The 20,111-nt window shown below is 48.2% G+C and overlaps 1 protein-coding gene across 8 annotated transcripts in view; it reads left to right on the forward strand.

Moving 5' to 3' along the window:
• ARHGEF1 (Rho guanine nucleotide exchange factor 1) overlaps positions 1 to 20,111 on the forward strand; it is a 74,253-nt gene that overhangs the window by 25,850 nt on the left and 28,292 nt on the right. For 5 of the 8 annotated variants that reach the window (XM_053397867.1, XM_053397869.1, XM_053397870.1 and 2 more), the window contains exons 5-15: positions 2,004 to 2,105; positions 3,055 to 3,097; positions 9,128 to 9,233; positions 9,983 to 10,123; positions 12,288 to 12,317; positions 13,462 to 13,564; positions 14,808 to 14,901; positions 15,592 to 15,627; positions 18,529 to 18,678; positions 18,808 to 18,910; positions 19,619 to 19,630. In XM_053397867.1, the coding sequence (XP_053253842.1) occupies positions 2,004 to 2,105; positions 3,055 to 3,097; positions 9,128 to 9,233; positions 9,983 to 10,123; positions 12,288 to 12,317; positions 13,462 to 13,564; positions 14,808 to 14,901; positions 15,592 to 15,627; positions 18,529 to 18,678; positions 18,808 to 18,910; positions 19,619 to 19,630 (920 nt within the window). Of the gene's footprint in view, positions 1 to 2,003; positions 2,106 to 3,054; positions 3,098 to 9,127; positions 9,234 to 9,982; positions 10,124 to 11,204; positions 11,358 to 12,287; positions 12,318 to 13,461; positions 13,565 to 14,807; positions 14,902 to 15,591; positions 15,628 to 18,528; positions 18,679 to 18,807; positions 18,911 to 19,618; positions 19,631 to 20,111 lie in introns of those variants that run through there. The other 3 variants (XM_053397875.1, XM_053397874.1, XM_053397876.1) reach the window with 3 other exon arrangements.

The raw sequence follows: 20,111 nt of genomic DNA on the forward strand, positions 1-20,111 counted from the left end.
TGTGTATTTGGTATTTGGATTCTTATCTATTGTTTTAATTGTAAAATGAAAATGATAAATACTTTTTTTAAAAAATATGGAGTCGGATTGTGCAGGTTTTTCTGGGCTGCACCAGTTTCGCCGACAGATGATGGAATTGCATGTTAAATGCAGCCTAAAATAAACATATACAAAACTAGCCTGCTGGGGAGAAAAGGCTCTAGCCCAGCTTTCAGTGTTGCTAAAACACCCTCCTATCTATGGGCTTATACCTGTTGTGTGGCATAGTTCTCAGTATGTGAGAGGTTCCTGGCAGAAGCTCAGGACCCTGTAGCTATTCTTGATTCCGTCCTTGTATTGTCCGCTGTTGTTTCCCCCCAGCAAGTTTCTAGTCCCTTTTATTAAGTGAAATATAAGGAAAAACCTGGGGGCAGGTAGGCATTCTTAGCTCACTGCTCAGTAAGAAGCAAACCTTCGCCAGCCACCCACTGTCCCGAGCCCTGCAGGCAAGGGCACTGAGATTATTTACGAAGCACTCAAGAATATTTTTTTTAAGTGCTGTACAAACAGTAGGATAGACCTGCACCCAGTGGCTTGCAGTCTTATAGACACAATAGCAAAAGGAGGAGGTGTGGGTAGGGAAGGGAAGGGAAAAGCCCATTCGGATACCAAACGTGTTTTCATTTATCGTTGGGCTGGATAAAGATCAGTAAGCAAGACAGTCTCTGCTGCAGGCTTGCAGTCTGATAGAGACGACACAAAAGGAAAGTGGAATGAGGAGGGCATGGGAAAATAAGCAAATTAAGGCTCCAAGTCTTAAAAGTTAATGTAATAGATCAACATGGATAAATTCTGACATCAAGACCACAAGGTCAGTGCAGGAAGCAGTTATGGATGGCGTAGACTCAAATGGTGGTTGGTCCCAGCCAAGCCAATGGAGGGCGTCCCATGGTGTAACCTTGCCCTCTCATGTGGGCAGGCAGCATGATTGACTAGTTAGTGGAAGCAATGATAACCCAGCTTCATTTCCCTGTTTTACATGTATGTACCAATGCAGGGTACGCGGGTGGCGCTGTGGGTAAAACCTCAGCGCCTAGGACTTGCCGATCACATGGTCGGCGGTTCGAATCCCCGCGGCGGAGTGCGCTCCTGTCGTTCGGTCCCAGCGCCTGCCAACCTAGCAGTTCGAAAGCACCCCTGGGTGCAAGTAGATAAATAGGGACCGCTTACCAGCGGGAAGGTAAACGGCATTCCATGTGCTGCGCTGGCTTGCCAGATGCAGCTTGTCACGCTGGCCACGTGACCCGGAAGTGTCTGCGGACAGCGCTGGCTCCCGGCCTATAGAGTGAGATGAGCGCACAACCCTAGAGTCTGGCAAGACTGGCCCGTACGGGCAGGGGTACCTTTACCTTTACCTTTACCAATGCAGAGGGGAGCAGGCAAGGGCCTTTCTGAACTTCCCTTCCTTCTCTCATTTAATGTTGCATTGATTAGGCCTGGAGTGTTGTTTTGGTTGTTGATTTCATTTTGCATTTCTGTGCCAATTTCCTTTCGAATGATTCCCAAAATGACTTACAAACCATAAATAGCAATGGCATAATAGAGCATCACAAGCACAGCGTAGATCATATAATTAAGAAATCATCAGCAAAACTATTGCAGTCTATAAAACCCTGTTAACAAACCAGCAACTAAGAAATAAGCTAGCGCTCACAATTGCGGCGTAAGTCATATTATATGATTACCAAATCAATGGGGCATTTATAATCTATAGAACGATATTAAACAAGACAGCAACTAAAAATAAGCTAAACACTATTAAGTTCATACACACTCCTCTCAATGATTCATAATCTTTCACTCTGCTCAGTTCATTAAAACACACATACCATCCATCATCTGGGAGTTTTGGGGAGTCGCCATCTTGAATTGGCACAGGAGGGCCAGGTGAGAAGGAATCCGGCCCCTCCTTTCCTCGGCCGGCTGCCAGGTGTTTCTTTCCTAACTGCCTTCCTTTCTTTCAGCTCTGTTACCTTCATGTGGACCTCATACTGAACCGCCTTGGGGCCAAGGAGGCGAAGAAGCAGTTTGTGGAATTCTGTCATACGTTCCTAGACAAAGCCGGGGTAAGCCAACTCTGTGGGAGAGCGCTTCACGGTGACGATGGTGATCTTTAGGAATCTATACCCTACGGGTGGTGTTCTGATAATTGTACTCAGAGTAGACCTGTGGAAATTACTGGACCTCACTTTGTCCCATTTATTTATTTCAAAGGGTCTCCTCTGAGTAAAACATATAGGCCGCATTCACACCATAGGTTTAAAGAGCTGTGATAAAAATCAGAAAGTTGTGGCTTGCCTCCCCCCAAAGGATCCTGGGAGTTGTAGTCTGTTATGGGTGCCGAGAGTTGTCAGGTGACACCCCCCCCCTTTTATTCCCCTCAACAGAGCTACAGTTCCCAAAGTGGTTTAACAGTCAATGCCTCTTCAGCAGCTCCAGGAATTGTAGTGCTGTGAGGGGAAATATAGGGCCTCCTGGCACCTTTTTTTAAAAAAACTGCAGTTCCCAAAGTCATTTGGGGGGGAGAGCCGTGTTTGAAGTGGTGTCATAGCGCTTTAAATGTATGTTGACTTACCACCCTCTCTGTCCACAAAAGTACATGAGGCAGCATACATAAGATGGACACCATACGGAAGTACATTGCAGTGACAAACAGCAGTTGAAAACAAACTAGCAGCAGTTTTAAAAGCAGAAAATGGGATAGGAAGTGGAGAGCCTTGAGACACTCCCTTCCTCTCCTCCAGTACCACTTTCTCCAGCTGGCTTTAACCAGCGTTCTCTCATAACCAAGATTCGAAAACTCCTGCAATTATTCCACTCCTTCTGCAACTGGAGTGGTTTAGTAGCTGTCGGGCGATTCCCTCACAGGCCCATTCAAGGGTTTTGGGAATCTCACATGCTGCCTTAATGATGTTGGGGATCCACTTTTACCACAATTCAGGTTCAGCCTGGTCCACAACACGTGGCAGAATGAGGGTTTCTTGTTCTAATCATTATCCCTTATCTTTTCGGCAGCTACTGAGGGTCCCTGTTCCATCCTCCGTCCAGTTTGAGCTGGGTAAGACCCAAAGCGAATGATGTTCTTGTTGTGCGTGAGTATGCAGTAGGGAAACAGAGCTTTCATCTCTTTTGCACTGAGGAATTTTGCAGGAAGAATGCAAAGTCAACCCTCTGGTGGTATTATTATTATTTGCAGATTATTATTTTTTTGCATAATAATTTACATGTATTCAGAAACGCCATAGATCCTTTTACGAAAGTCCTGGCAGACTGTGGCGAGAGAAGCAAATACAGTTATGGGTTTTGTGCAGTTTGACGTAATTGCAGGAGAGCCATGGAATTTTGCTACTGGTAGCAAAGTCCAGCATCCTGAAAACAGTGGCATTTTTTGTTCTGCCGGCTAAAAGTCAAGTTAGTAGTCCTTGTGGATGTGCAAAGTGTGTGGGCATTGCCTGATGGCAACTCTGGAGAAATAGGGGAACCCAGGTGTGTGGGGGGGTGTGGGTTTTTTTTACCATGACTTACCAGAATTTTCATTGGACAGGCATACCAGAAGGTGAGTGTCAGTGCTCTCAATAGGTGAGGACTCTGCTCCCTGTCTGGCAAGCGCAGGAATAAAATTATGCAAGGTTGCTTCGTTTATGCAGGATTCAGTTTTTGTTTGTATGCGAAGCATTTTCATATTAAGTGCAAAGTATGTGGAATTGCTGCAGGACCAGGTAATTGGAGCCAGAGGGGAAGTTGTACAGAAGGCAGAAAGTTTTGCAAGATAGTTGAAGGCACGGCAAGTGAGTTTCATCAGCTGCCTTGGGCAGGGATTGCCCCTCCCGGTCCAAAACTGAAGAGGCTTTTATGGCACAGTAACTCCTAAGGCCTATGAGCTGTTCCACACCCCACCCTCTGCTCCTTGCAGTTAGTGGTCTAATGGTTAGAGTGTTGAACTGCAAGACCACGGTTCGAATCCCCCTACCCAGCCATGAAGCTCACTAGATGACCTTGGGCCAGTCACTTGCTACTCAGCCTGGCCTCCCTTTCAGGGTTGTTGTGAAGATAAAAAGCAAGGTGGGGAGAACCACGCCCCCTGCCTTGAGCGCCTTGGACGGAAAGGCAGTACAGTGGTACCTCTGGATACGAACAGGATCCGTTCTGGAGCTCCTTTCGCATCCAGAAGTGAGCGCAACCCGTGTCTGCGCATCGCGATTTGCCGCTTCTGCGCATGCGTGTGACGTCATTTTGACCATCTGCGCGAGTGACGAAACCCGGAAGTAACGCCTTCAGTTACTTCCGGGCCGCCGCGGAACACAACCCGAAACCGCTTAACCTGAAGCAACTTCAACCCAAGGTATGACTGTACAGTGGTACCTCGGGTTAAGTACTTAATTCATTCCGGAGGTCCGTACTTAACCTGAATCTGTTCTTAACCTGAAGCACCACTTTAGCTAATGGGGTGTCCTGCTGCCGCCGTGCCGCCAGAGCACGATTTCTGTTCTTATCCTGAAGCACTATTTCTGGCTTAGTGGAGTGTGTAACCTGAAGCGTATGTAACCCGAGGTCCCACTGTATATAAACATAACAAACGCAGGAAATACTTAGGGAAAGTTGCTGCAGGACTGAACTGAAATCTCTACCCATTCTGGAGTTGGCGATCCTGGTTGCCACACAGCAGACGTGTGGCAAAATTACGTTTTAAGCTCACGGCAAAGAGGAGCCGGGAGTTGACTTAACACTTGTTGCTGTGTTGCACGAAAACTTGTGACATAATGTATAACCGCGTTGGGTCTCCGTTGGTGAAGCAAGACTGCTTGCCTGGTTCCTGGTCCCGCTCTGCTCCCTTTCCAGATATTGTCGCCTCCGCCTCTCCCTCTGAGCTGCAGCCCCTAAACTGTTGTCCCTCCTCCCTGCCTCTGCCCCCCCACCCAGCAGTCTCTGCGGCTTGCTCCCCCTCCTGGCTTTGTAGCTCGCAGCTGTCGGGGAGCCCCACCCAGCTGGTGAAACTCTGTGAAACTCTGTGAAAGGCAGGAAGTTGGAGGGCTTGGGGGGTGGGGAAGGCTACTGCTCTCCCCCGCTGCCCCGGCCAATTGATGAGCTCATCTGGAGCCACGGACTGGCCCTGCCTATTTCTCCTGCCACGCTGGGGGTTGGGGGGGGGAGTTTAGAAATCTGAGTGCAGCCAGGCGATGGGTCCTGCGGCTTCGTGGCACCATCTAGTGGGCTTGCCTGCCAATTGCAGCTGACTGCCACACACTCTGGAGAGCGCCCAGCCTCAGAAAGGAATTTCTGATATGAAAAATGTGCTGCGGTGCCACACGACTGTGGTGCCACATGGTGGTTAAGCATTTGGGAAGATCTCTACAGGCAGAGTGTGTGTGTGTGTGAGAGAGAGTGTAAGGGGGAGGAGCTTGTAGGAGACAGGACTTTTGCACTGGGGGGGTGTATGCAAGAGGAATGAAGAGATAGGGGGAGAAGCACCATTCACTCCCCCCTAGAACACTGAAAGTGGGTCAGGGGGAGCGCAGGGCCACCCCCTGTCTCTGCTTCCTGTGAATAAGTGAGCAAATGTGTTTTTATATATATTGCACAGAGAGAAGTCGGGTGCAAACGCAGGCGAACCTTTGGATTTGCACCACATTCGCGCCATTCATTTGAAGCAGATATTGCAAAGCTACCCTTCTCAGAGTGCCTTGTGACAAGGGATTGGTTGTTAATCCCTTCTGGAAACTGTAGTTTTGAGAAGGGGATAGTGGGAGGGTGTTTCCTCTCAGCGCCCTTAACAAACTACAGCTCCCAGGATTCTTGGGGGCCGGGAGCCATGACTGTTTAAAGCAGGCATAGGCAAACTCGGCCCTCCAGATATTTCGGGACTACAACTCCCATCATCCCTAGCCAGCCAGGACCAGTGGTCAGGGATGATGGGAATTGTAGTCTCAAAACATCGGGAGGGCCGAGTTTGCCTATGCCTGGTTTAAAAAGGGATGTCGTGGCTCTTTAAATGTGCTGCGTGAATGTGGCCTTAGAAATGGCTGGGAAAAATGGAATCATCATCATCACCAGAGATATTGTTTTTATATAGACAATTGTTGTTGTTTAGTCGTTTAGTCGTGTACAACGCTTCGTGACCCCATGGACCAGAGCACGCCAGGCAATATATAGACAATATATGAGAATTATTTCTGAACCACCCCCTCATTGAAAGAGTCTAGGCTGGCTTGCAAAAGTGTGAACGAAACCAAACAACAGTAAAAAAATAAAATACAACTTGAAGCCAGAAAATAAACGTGACAAAATGCAACAAGGCAAGAGGCAATAAAGAGTTTTTTTGTTTTGTTTTGTTTTTTTAAAAAAGACTGAATAAGATGACTTTCAAAAAAATATCTTAAATACCTGGGAGAGATCTCTATACATTGTTCTTAAAACAGAAGAATACATTACTCCTTGTGTAACCCAGGTTCCAGGATCAGTGGCCCACTTTGTGATGTCTGAGAATCCAGTTCAGCCACCCACTTCCCCCATATTTCTGAGATTTCACCCAACAGTGCTCACAGATATCGATATGGGACACGGGTGGCGCTGTGCTCTAAACCACTGAGCCTCTTGGGCTTGCCGATCAGAAGGTTGGTGGTTCGAATCCTTGTGACGGGGTGAGCTCCCGTTGCTTGGTCCCTGCTCCTGCCAACCTAGCAGTTCGAAAGCATGAAGTGCAAGTAGATAAATAAGTACTGCTCCAGTGGGAAGGTAAACAGCATTTCTGTGCGCTCACGGTGTTCTGTTGCGCCAGAAGCGGTTTAGTCATGCTGGCCACATGACCTGGAAAGCTGTCTGTGGACAAACGCCGGCTCCCTCGGCCTGAAAGTGAGATGAGCACCGCAACCCCCTAGTTGTCTTTGACTGGACTTAACCGTCCAGGGGTCCTTTACCTTACATGAAGCCCACATGCGGCCAGAGGGGCTAGCCCCTTCCATGATGCCCAACCTAATGATTTTTCGGGGATTATTCGTGTACATGCTGCTGGCAGCCCCATTCCCCCTGCTGCCACTTAAGCAGCCTCAAGTTTTACCAATGCAGATGGTTAATTCACCTCTCCTTGTATAAAGATAAAGGGGCCCCTGACCATTAGGTCCAGTTGTGACTGACTCTGGGGTTGCAGCGCTCATCTCGCTTTATTGGCCGAGGGAGCCGGCGTACAGCTTCTGGGTCATGTGGCCAGCATGACTAAGCCGCTTCTGGTGAACCAGAGCAGCGCACGGAAACGCCATTTACCTTCCTGCCAGAGTGGTACCTATTTATCTACTTGCACTTTGACGTGCTTTCGAACTGCTAGGTTGGCAGAAGCAGGGACCGAGCAACGGGAGCTCACCCCGTCGCGGGGATTCGAACCGCCGACCTTCTGATCGGCAAGTCCTAGGCTCTGTGGTTTAACCCACTGCGCCACCTGCAACCCTTGTATAGACCCCTCCAATTGTCATTGTAGGTCTCCAAATCTCAGGCTCTGAATCCTCTTTTCCCCCAGCCTTTCTAATCCCACAGCATTTTTAGTAGCTATACCCGGGGACTCCTGAAAGCAAACAGGCCCTTGTGTCATGAGAGCACAGCTGCACAGAAGCAGAGGTGACTTTCTTCTCCTCCCCTCATTGAAAGGGGGCCACAAATAAACAAACAGCTGCTCCACCCCAGAGATGGCTGCATTACCGTCCTAGGACAGCTCGCTCTGCTCCAGAGGCAGCTTCCATGTTGGCGGCATGCCACAGACAGTGGCATCCAAACAGCTGCAAGCGATTTGCCTTGACGATGCTATGTTTGCACAAAATCACAGAGGAGATGCCTCCCCTTTGGAGCGATCTCCGAATCCCAGGGCAGTTCTCCAGTCAGTCCTGCAGGCCGATCACTTTTTGTTTATTCCGCAGGCCGGCTGCCAGGACAGCTGGGAGAGCTTTGAAGGGCTTATTTTCTGAGTCTCTGCGGTTGTTTCTAGTTCGGTTTGAGGAGTTTATTTTTTATTTTTTTTAATTGCTCTTGTACAAATATAGCAGCAAGAATACCCCTCTGGTCTTTAAGGATACGGACCGTGAAAGGAAGCGACGTGGACTTGGGAAAGTTCCTAGGACACCCTTGTAGCAGGAACAAATATGGCATTGATGTTGCCAGCAGCAGCAGCAGCCATAGATCTTCGTCTTGGTGCTGTCAGGGGGAAGTGGGGGGTGGAATGCTTAAAGTTTGCAGAGTTGCAGCCTAGCCGTATGTCGAGCACTGGAGATCTGAGTGCTGAACCTGCCAGAATTTTCAGGATTCCATTTCTCATGACCTCTTACAGCAAGCACACTCCTAGTCCATCCTTCCACCTTTGTCGTGTTTCTGAAAACCAACAAAAACGTCTGCGTTCTTTTGAGTTCGTACTAATGCACACATTGTGCTCTGAATGAAGGTTGAGTTGGCCCGATGAGCTGAAGTCGTGCAATGGCTGTGTGCTGTGAGCCAGGAGGTTCCAGATCTCAATCCTATCTCTGTTGCACACTCATTTAGGCAACATAGCGTACCCCAGATCTGCAAACTGGGAGCAGGAATACCGATGTGCCTTACGGGATTTTTGCTAGGATGACTGAGATAATGTATGTGAAGCATGCTGGAGCACTGGACTCCAAGAAGTGCTGAATTATTACTGAATGATAACAAAGAGGGCAAACTTCTTCCTCTTCAGATTCTCTTCTTGCCCAGCAGCTTCTTAACATGTTTCCAATTAGTAAAAAACCAACCAACCTCCAAATTACTTTTTAAAAACTTTGCACAGAACTATGCAGATTGCAATATGCAAATTCAGTTGTCCATCTTACTGCAGAAGTTCTGCAGTGCAAGGGATCTTTCAGTTCCTGTTTTCCTGGAGGAGGGAAACTTGAATGCTTCTGAGCATTTGCTGACGAGAAGGTATATTGGGGCGGTACAAAACTGTCTTGAGGTTTGGGGAGAATTCCCTTGCCTTAAAAACAATACCTTGGCAATGGGCCTCGAGACTTGTCCTTTGAGCCTCTCAGTACCCCACGCAACCAGTTTTGCAGCATGCCTAAAATTTTGGGGCCCTCCCCTCTCCTTACCGCAGATCGTAACCGACCTGAGCTTCTGCCCGATGACCAGCAGCGAAAACACTTGCAGGACATCCAGGCTTTCCAAGAGCAAGAGATTGCTCGGCAGCTGGAGGACTTCAGGTACAGACCCTGCAGCCGTCGGGCACGGAGGTTGTGGCAGAGAGTATCAGGGAGGGCTGGTCATCCTCTGAGGGTGGTGAAACTAACCAGAGTGCCGCCCTCTGGCAATCTAGACCCCTGAGATGGTCTGTAGGGCCCATTGGCCCACCCAGTATCGCCTACACTGATTGGCAGCAGCAGCAGCAGCAGCTGTGCAAAGTTTCCAACGGGGGTTTATTCCCAGCCTACCTGAAGATGCAGAGGTTTGATCCAAGGATATTCTGTGTGCCCTTCCGCAGAGTTGCAGCCTTTCCCCAACACTAGAAAGCTCCATTGTGCTCATTCAGACAATTGGTGCATCTAGTTCAGTATTGTCAGCACTGTCTGGCAGCAGCTCTGCAGGGTGTTGGGCAAAGGGCCTTTCCAGTCCTGTTTGGGGGTGCTGGAAATCGAACCTAGAGCCTTCCCCGTGCAATGCACAAGCTCTACCGGTGAGTTACAGCCCTTTCCTATAGAATCATAGGCTTGTAGAGTTGGAGGGGACCACGAGAGTCATCTAGTCCAACCCCCTTCAGTGCAAGAGTCCTTTGCCCCAACACGGGACTCAAACCCACAACCTTGAGATTAAGAGTCTGAAGACCTACTGACTGAGCTATCCTAGTGCACTGGGGTTGGGGAGCAGAGGCACCTTACTTCCTGAGCTGATTCGGCTCAGGGCATGCATTTGCGGCACGAAAGAGCCCTCACTGCCTCCTCCTTTGTTTCCGCAGGGAAAAGAGGAAGATGGGGATGACCCCGGGGGAGTCTGAGCTCTTTGAGTTGGAAGGCTATCGGACGAAGGACAAAGGCATCCGCGAGGCCAAGGAGAAGCAGCTGGCCGAGTTGCTGATGGTGAAGCTGGAGGAGATGCAGTGAGTGAATGTCTCTCTGTTCACCCAGCGCTTAATCAATGAGCCTTCCCTGACATAGAATTGCAGGGGAACCCCAAAGGTCATCTAGTCCAACCCCCTGCAACGCAGGGGTCTTTCGCCCAACATGGGGCTCAAACCCACGACCCTGAGATTAAGAGTCTCATGCTCTACAATCTTTATTTTATTTTATTATTAAATCTTTATTGGTTTAAAATACAAAGATACAAACATACAACGAAGGTAAGTATTTCACATTTAAATACCAAAAAAAAAAGAAAAGAAAGGAAAAAAAGAAAAATTTTAAAACGAAGGGAAAAAATGATAAAAAGAAAAATAAATCTTCACAATCTTTTTTTTTTTAAAGGCCAGGGAATATATTGGTAGGGGGAAAGTATAAAAAAGGTAAAGGGACCCCTGACCATTAGGTCCAGTTGTGGCCGACTCTGGGGTTGCGGCGCTCATCTCGCTTTACTGGCCGAGGGAGCCGGCGTACAGCTTCCGGGTCATGTGGCCAGCATGACTAAGCCGCTTCTGGTAATATATTTCCTTTTTCCATACCAATATCTTCCCTGCCCCCCCCTTTTTAAATGCCTGGTCAGCAAAACAAAATGGACTCTGCAGCTTCTTAAAACCTCCTACTTCTTATTGAGGCTTAGTGGACCTACTCAGGTTGTTATTAATTTTAAGCAACCCCCTACCCCTCCAGCCCAGGCTGTGCTGGTCCCATCCACACTTCCCACTTCTCCCAGGGAAAATGGATTCACCCAGACTGGCGTCTCTGTCGTGCAGACCTTGCCTCTTTTTCCCAGGAACCGAGCTTCTGGTCCTTGGCACCCGTCCCGTTCGCACCGGGCACAGCGCCAGGAACTGGCCTCTGAAGTCTCATCCCTGAGGATGTGGCCGAGGCGTGCTGATTACGGCCTCCCTCGGCCGCCACCCCTTCGCTGCCAAGTTCCTTCCAGATAATAGAAACCATCTGTCAAGCAGGGGAAGAAAGAGAGAGGGAGACGTCCCCCGCCCAGGCCGAGATGTTGCCTCCTGTTGCATCATCCAGGCAGGGTGTATAAACTGCCCTCACAGCCCCCCGTCCCCATCTCAGTCCTTGCACCCGACTCAACCCAGCAGCTCCGTTCCAGCTGTGAGCGCCTATCGAGAGCCCCCCGCATCTCAGAACATGCGTATATGCCTTTCAACTTTTATTCTCTTACCGCGCAAATATGGGGCTGCTGTACGGGTGAGTTTAAACCTGCAAGTAACCGGGGGGAGAAGGTGGGGAGTTTGCTCCTGAGTTGCAGCTGCCTCTGGGGTTGGTGCTGTGAGTCTGGGGGTGCAGCCCCTGCTTTAGGGATTTGGCATAGACATAGAACCATAAGAGTTGGAAAGGGACCCTGAGGATCATCTAGTCCAACCCCCTGAAATGCAGGAAAATGCAGCTGCCCCATATGGGGATCGAACCTGCAACCTTGACGTTATCAGCACCACACTGTAACCAACTGAGCCGTCCAAGCTATCCGTCTGTGCCTGTTTCTTCCCTTCAGTTATTGAGAGTCGAAGCGGCCAGCATGTTGGACTGGGATCAGGGAGACCTGCGTTCAAATCCTTACGAGGCTGGGGAGCCTCCCTCTTCTTGGCCAGACCTTGCTACCATACGGGGTCCCTCGGGGTTGCTTTGGGTGAGGGTAAACTGGGAGAGTGCCCACCCTGAGCTGCTTGGCAGAAGCAAAGGGGGCACAGATCGAGTAGGTGAACAAATGTGGATTTCACAAACCAATCTCTGTCATACTTACGATAATATTTTATTTTATGCTCTTGTTAGTTAGGCTCTTTTAAATGTGCATTTTATATTTGACTTCACTTAGCAATGGTTTGTTTGCTTTTTGAAATGTTTAAGGGTGGTTTTTTGTTAACTTTGTGTTAAATATGTATTCTGTAGTTGACGTCCTTTGTAATGTTTTATTTTGAATATTTTAGCTTCCTGTTAATTACAGCTTTGGCTGTATACTCTATATTTGATTTCCTTCAGTAATGTTGGGTTCTGGATTGTTTTACTGATGTTTTAATATACTGTAAACCGCTTTGAGATTTTTCTTAAAAATATAAAGCAGTATGGACATGAAGTTAATAATAATTTCTCTTTCTCCTTCTTTTTCATTGTCAATTCCAGCCCCACCATTTCTGTCGACGAGGAGAAAAGGTACATAACAGGCAGGGCTGCGGAGACGGTTGTTTTGGCTGTGTGTAGGGGGTGGGGTTCAGTGGTTTTATTTCCACAGTGCAGCCCCTGTAGAGTTCCATGACACACGTACTACCGGATGCGACCTGCAGCAAATTTAGCTCCGCCGCTGCTCAGGAAGTTGTGTGTGGTTGTGTGTGTGTGTAGGGGGGGGGGGAGGTAGGCCATCCTTTGAACCTTTGAGCTTTTGACAGTGACAAAAAGCAGCAGCCTGCCTGAGAAGGCAGAAGAAGCTGGCTTATCCCAGAGTCAGGCCACTTGCCCACCAAAACCAGCACTGTCTGCAAAAAAATGGTAGCCAGTCTCCAAGCTCTGGAGCAAAAGGTCCTTTTCAGCCCTGCTTGCTTGTTACCTGGAAGCGCCCGAGATCTTTTCACCTGAGGTCTTTTCACAGGCAAGAGTTTATGCTTGGATCTCAGGGCCCCTTGCCATCCCCTCTGCTGCCTGCCTGGACCAGATCCGTGCCATACATTTAAATCCCAAGGCTTTCTCCCTAGAATCTTGGGAACAGTCTTTCGCTAAGGGTGCTGGGAATCATTAGCTCTGTGTAAACTACAGTTCCCAGGATTCTTTGCTGGAGTGGCGGGGCAGAGCCATGAGCTGTAAACATGCTTTAATGTACAGTGTGGGCAAGTTGTCTTTTATGAAGGCCCATTGCAGCTGCTTGATGACCTCTGCCCCCTCCCTCGCCCCCACAACCGGCACAGGCAGTTTTGGAGCTGTACCAATGTATCATACCCTGTGTGCATGTGTGTGTAAGTAAGCACTTTGTAGAGAATTTGGAATATTGCTTCAGGAGCATGCATATATAGGAATGTTGCACCAAAATAGGCTTTCCTCCTATATACACATACCATAACAACATGAGAAGAGCATGGCACAGAAGTGAATGGCAATTCAATTGCTGGTGACCTTGACTTGTGCCATCAGGGGGCATCATATAAATGTTCCGGTTGATGTCGCCAGAGAATTGACTAGATCATACCAAAACTGAAAGCAGACCAGTTGGCTCAGATCTGCCTTCCCCAAGTTGTATCTCTCCCTCTGCTGTCTGCAACCACTCAACAACTTTTCGTTTTCCTCTCTCTCCCCTCTGGTCCCTTAGTTCTGCCATTTTTGCTGCCGTTGTGACATATATGAAGTCCCTGGGGGTTAAGACGAAAGCTGCCGATAACAAGAAGTCGAAAGCCAACTTCTTCCGCAAGAAGGTATGGAGAAGCCTGAAACCCAGAATGGCGCCATTTCCCCCTTGTGTATTTGCTTCAGATTGATTACCAAGGTTGTTTTGCATTTTGTGGATTTGCAAGCGACCTCTTTTCATGGAAAGCAATGAATAAATGTACCGTAGTAAAGAATAATAATCTGGGACCTGGTGCCTGTCCCTTACCCAGCCACCCCCAAATGATGAGAACTTGAACAAACTGGTTTACTAAAGTCCTAGCTCTTGCTTTTCAACAAAAGAGCTTCACCTTTGTGAGAATTTGATAAATCTAGAACACATCCCAGAGAGTCCATATTTGGGCAGAGGTGGGATTAGGAAGCTACTTCATCCCTACCTTTGAAGGTGACCCGGAAACTACAATTAATCCAAAATGTGGTAGCTAGACTGGTGACTGGGAGTGGCAGCTGAGACCATATAACACTGGTCTTGAAATACCTGCACTGACTCCCAGTACGTTTCTGAGCACAATTCAAAGTGTTGGTGCTGACCTATAAAGCCCTAAACAGCCTCGGTTCAGTATACCTAAGGAGCGTCTCCACCCCCATCATTCAGCCTGGACACTGAGGTCCAGCTCCAAGGGCCTTCTGGCAGTTCCCTCACTGCGAGAAGTGAGGTTACAGGGAACCAGGCAGAGGGCCTTCTCGTAGCGACACTCGCCCTGTAGAACGCCCTCCCATCAGATGTCAAGAAAATAAACAACTACAGTGGTACCTCGGGTTAAGAACTTAATTTGTTCTGGAGGTCTGTTCTTAACCTGAAACTGTCGCTGCCACCGCACAATTTCTGTTCTCATCCTGAAGCAAAGTTCTTAACCTGAGGTACTATTTCTGGGTTAGCGAAGTCTGTAACCTGAAGGGTCTGTAACCCGAGGTACCACTGTATCTGACTTTTAGAAGACATCTGAAGGCAGCTCTGTTTAGGGAAGTTTTTAATGTTTGATGTTTTATCATATGTTAATATTTTGTTGGGAGCCGCCCAGAGTGGCTGGGGAAACCCAGACAGATGGGTGGGGTATTAATAATAATAATAATAATAGTAATAATAATAATAATAATAATTAGTGAGACCATTGGGACCATCTAGCTCCAAATTGCTTACACTGACTGGCAGCATTTAAGACATGGGAAGTTCCCAGTCCTGCTTGGAGATGCAAAACAGATGATTTTCCATTGAGCCGCAGCTCTTACTCATTCTTCCTCTCTCGTCCTCCTTGTTTCCTGCTCACTCAGATTTCGGGGACCAAGAAGCCCGAGGAAGCTCCCAGATCAAAGAAGAGCTTCAGCATTTTGGACCCAGCCCGCTGGAACCGGGGAGACTCCCACTGTAAGTATGCATTTGTGGGCAGGAGCAGAGCCCTGGTTCAGGAGGCTGCTCAGCTCAGTAATCCACAACCTCCCTGGTCATTAAAAAAACAAACTCTTAAGCGAAGGGAGCCAATGTTCTTCCCAAAAGAAATGAAGGCATGCCCCCAAAGTGGCTGTGCCCACTCTTGCCCCCATCCTGGAAACAACAGGACATAACAGGGACAAGGGAGGGTTGGGGCTGCACAGAAAAGCTGACCTCTTCTGAGTTACGTCAGTATAGCCTGCACCAATGGGCAGCAGCTCTCTAGGTTTCTTGCATGCAGGGCAGATGGTTTCCCACTGAGCGACATCCCTTCTCTGGAAATGCCTAGGAGTGACCTCTCTGGAGCAGGTTCTCTAGCTAGTAATTGTATCTTAGAATCTGAAGATCAGGGCTTGACCCCTTATAGATAAGTTTACAGTGAGGCTTTCCTCTCCTACTGTCCAGTTTGCATGCGCCAGGCCAGCTTGAGTGGTGAGTCTGGCATGCTCTTTGCCCATACATATTTTTAAATAATAATAATAATGGAGGATTATTATTATTATTTAACGCAGGCAGGCGCTGTTGTCCCTGGGTGGGGTTTGGTTTTATACCTTTCTCTTCCCCTGGCCCGTTTTGCCTTCCCTCCTCCATTTCTCCTCCTCTTCTTTTTTCCTGCATTTTTTGTAGATTCTGATTACAGACAACCCAAACCAGAGGGTGAAGGTACCAGCGCCCCTCCCCCTCCCCCTCCTCTTCTCCCCCACCCCAATAACGCATGACGCCCCATGTGTCACCTTGTCCCTCTCTTAGCGGAGGGGTCCGCATTAAACTAATGCACTCCCTTGTAACCTCAGGCACTAACTTTTTGTATTCATGGTTTCACATAACAACGTCCCCTTTCACATAACAACGTTCCCCCTCCCCGCTGCCCCACCCTCCTGATCATACTATATTACTAATATATCACACACGTTCCTGTACAAGCCCATCATACTCGTCAACGTTATCGGACAACTTCCTTTGGCATGCTGTGGCTGCTCGCTATGTTTCCATCCGTGTGTCTGTCTGTGGGAACCGTCTCTGTATTGGCTTAAAATTGGGCAAGTTAAGTGGGAGAGGACTCCTGGGCTCCTCCCTTTTCTCTGAAGGCTTATGCACTTACAAAATAGTGCCCTTACACATTTTACATGCACCCCCCCCCCAAAAAAAATCAATTAGCTTTTCTAGAGAGCCAGTGTGGTGTAGTGGTTAAGAGTGGTGGACTCGTAATCTGGTGAACCGGGTTCGCTTCCCCGCTCCTCCACATGCAGCTGCTGGGTGACCTTGGGCTACTCACACTTCTCTGAAGTCTCTCAGCCCCACTCACCTCACAGAGTGTTTATTGTGGGGGAGGAAGGGAAAGGAGAATGTTAGCCGCTTTGAGACTCCTTTGGGTAGTGATAAAGCGGGATATCAAATCCAAACTCTTCTTCTTCCTTGTCACGGACACTTAAATTATTGGGGAAGGAGGAGTGGCTGGATTCCAACTCCCATCAGCCCAAGTCATCATGGTACAGTGGTACCTCAGGTTACAAACGCTTCAGGTTACAGACGCTTCAGGTTACAGACTCCACTAACCCAGAAATACAGTGGTACCTCGGGTTAAGTACTTAATTCATTCCGGATGTCTGTTCTTAACCTGAAACTGTTCTTAACCTGAAGCACCACTTTAGCTAATGGGGCCTCCCACTGCCACTGCGCTGCTGGAGCATGATTTCTGTTCTCATCCTGAAGCAAAGTTCTTAACCCGAGATACTATTTCTGGGTTAGCGGAGTCTGTAACCTGAAGCATATGTAAGCTGAAGCGTATGTAACCCGAGGTACCACTGTAGTACCTCAGGTTAAGAACTTTGCTTCGGGATGAGAACAGAAATTGCGTGGCGGCAGCAGGAGGTCCCATTAGTTAAAGTGGTACCTCAGGTTAAGAGCAGTTTCAGGTTAAGAACGGGCCTCCGGAACGAATTAAGTTCTTAACCCGAGGTACCACTGTACTAAGTCCACGATACCCTATTCTGTCATTCAGATGATACAGGCTCAATAACGCTCAATCTTCACGCTCATGTTTTGTTTGGTAATTACTGTTCAGTGGTAGTACCTTGGTTCTTAAACTTAATCCATTCCGGAAGTCCGTTTCAAAACCAAAGCGTTCCAAAACCAAGGAGCGCTTTCCCATAGAAAGTAATGCGAAACGGATTAATCCGTTCCAGACTTTTAAAAAACAATCCGTAAAACAGCAATTTAACATGAATTTTATTATCTAACGAGACCATGGAAGCAATAATCAGTGTACTGTACTATAAAATAAATAAATAAAATTAATGTTTTCCCTTACCTGCACTGATGATAGTCATTGTTTGGATGGGGGGGCTTTTATCCATTTCCGCAGTGACACAATCAATCAGTAGCTGAACTGGGTTCCACACAGTCACAGAAACAAATTAACCTAAAAAGCCTCTGACTTTTAGAAGACATCTGAAGGCAGCCCTGTTTAGGGAAGTTTTTAATGTTTGATGTTTTATCGTGTTTTTAATATTCTGTTGGGAGCCGCCCAGAGTGGCTGGGGAAATCCAGCCAGATGGGCAGGGTGTAAATAAATTATTATTATTATTATTATTATTATTATTATTATTATTAATATTAATTTTATTTTTAATTCACGGGGGCAGACCATAGCTGTCAACTTTTCCCTTTTCTTGAGAGGAATCCTATTTGGAATAAGGGAGTTTCCCTTTAAAAAAGGGAAACGTTGACAGCTCTGGGGGCAGACCCTCATAACATCTGCATTAAGTGAAGGGTTAAGGTTCGAGCAAATTCATACATTTAGCAAATAATGCCAGCTATTATCGAGGATTATCGGGGGTGGGTCTTGAAGAAACAAAAAGCTGATAATGGCCTGGTTTGCTTGATCATGGCGAGCCACCCGCAAAACATCAGGCTCTCTGCCCAGTAACATTTGTGGTAGGATAGCTCAGTCGGTAGAGCATAAGACTCTTAACCTCAGAGTCAAAGATTCCTGCAGTGCAGGGAGTTGGACCAGATGACACTTGTGGTCTCAACTGTGAGTCAGGCCTTTGACCCGGCCAACTCAGTATCGTCTACACCAGTGTCTCCCAAACTTGGGTCTCCAGCTGTTTTTGGACCACAACTCCCATCATCCCTAGCTAGGAGGACCAGTGGTCAGGGATGACGGGGATTGTAGTCCAAAAACAGCTGAAGACCCAAGTTTGGGGAAACCCTGATTTAAGGTATTTACTGCACCATCCCACTGAATTAGGCTATCACTGGCAGTGGCTCTCCAGGGATTGAACCGGGCACCTTCCGCATGCAAGTCAGATGCCCTACCACTGAGCTATGGCCCTGGTGCCTTATGGGAAACCACCCAGAGCTTAAATGGCACCCTTGCTTCTCCATCCAGCATCTGAAATGGGGAGAGGTTTGGTATGTGCACAAGCCTTCAGAAGCGGGGGAAGTCCAGGGAGGAGAACCGTGTGTTTAAAGCGGTTAGGCAGCGCTATATGCAAGGACTCTGTGTCTTTTAAAGCTTATTTTCCCCCCTGTCTTTTTGTTTTTTTGTCTCCTTTACAGCAGCTGATAAGGCGCCGGCCTCGGACAGGAAAGGAAAGCCATTGGAGGGAGGCCCAGGGCGGATCAAGGGAAGCTTTTCAGGGTCGGATCCTGCGGGAGTGTCCGTCACTGTTCACCCCCCTCTTGGGGAGGGCAATGACAGAGAGCAGGGTGAGAGATCACCGGGTGAGGCTGAGGGTGGAGGAGCTGCGGGGAAGAACTCTAAAAAGGGGGCAGGCGAAGGTGTTTGGGCCATTCCCACCCCCCTGATGTCTCCTGTCCTCCCTTTGCCATCTCTAGGTGCCGACAGTCAGGCTTCAACTGATGCCTCAGACTCCCCAGTTACAGAACAGCCCTTGGCTGGGGAACAGCCCCCAGCTGAAGATGGCACAGAAAACGAAAGGTGAGAGGGGGCACCGTTTTGGGAACCTCAAGGGAAGATTTGGGGGAAGGAGGGGAGAGAGATAAGCAATTCCACACCCTCTCCCCTCTTTTGAATGCTTATTTATGTGTGGTTTGGTGGTGCTCTGCCTGAGTACGCAGACAGTTGGTGGGTGTGCTAGTCTAAGGCTGGGGAAAGCTCTGCCCTTCCAGATGACTTGGACTGCAGCAATAATAATAATAATAATAATAATAATAATAATAATAATAATTATTATTATTATTATTTATACCCTGGGCAGAGCCATCCTGCTGGCTCAGGCTTATGGGAGTTGGGATCCAGCGACATCTGAGAAGCCATGAATTTCCCGATTCCCTGCTCTAGTCTGTTTAATCTGGAGTAAAGATACGGGGGTCTTGCATAAGCACAGAGGGGGAAATCCCATGATATCTCCAGAGTCCTGTTGTCACTTGATTCTTCCCTTCTCAGGGAACAGTATTCCTTCATTCGCTCTCATCCAGGTTCTCTGGTGTTTGTATGTAAAGAGGGATGTTTTTTGTTTTGTTTTTAAAAAAGACCCTCTTCTCTCATAGCTTCCATTTAAAAAATAAAATAAAATGAGGATTGCGTTCCTTCCCTCTATTTCTCTCTGTCTCTCTTTTCTCTCTCTCTGTCTCTCCTTTCAGTGTTAACCAAATCACCCTTCTATATTCTGTTCTTCCCTTCTAGAAGGCGAAAAAGGTTGGTGGCTTCCTCTCACACACACTCCCTCACCCATTGCATGAATTCATTCCTCAGGGAAAGACACGCGAGCAGAGTTAAGTATGACCTTGTTATCCAAAGCTGCCAGGTTAGAACGGTGGTGCCCCTCTCGCCAAGTCCGTTGCTTGCGAAGCGGGGCGCCGTACGATGTTTGCTTAGGGGTGGCTGGGAGGGGGGGCTGATTGGCTCAGTGACCCCTCCCTTGTGGGCACACAGCGGTGAACTTGGGGGTCATTGCAGCAGGTTCTGAGCCCTCTTCCCTGGCCCCAGTAACGCTAGCGGTGTGGGGTGTTGGCCCTCACAAGAAACAGGGTTCCTTTTGAAGTTGCACCCTCTTTGGGGGGCTGCACCTGTTCTCTGAGGTTCTCTCAAACCTTTGCATGGCAGCACGGGGTATTCTGCCTGTGCCCGGAGCGTTTCCCCACTCTCCCCTGTTCTGGTGCATGGATCTCTTACTGGT

This window comes from Podarcis raffonei, chromosome 8, assembly GCF_027172205.1.
Source record: "Podarcis raffonei isolate rPodRaf1 chromosome 8, rPodRaf1.pri, whole genome shotgun sequence".
NCBI classification, from domain to species: domain Eukaryota; kingdom Metazoa; phylum Chordata; class Lepidosauria; order Squamata; family Lacertidae; genus Podarcis; species Podarcis raffonei.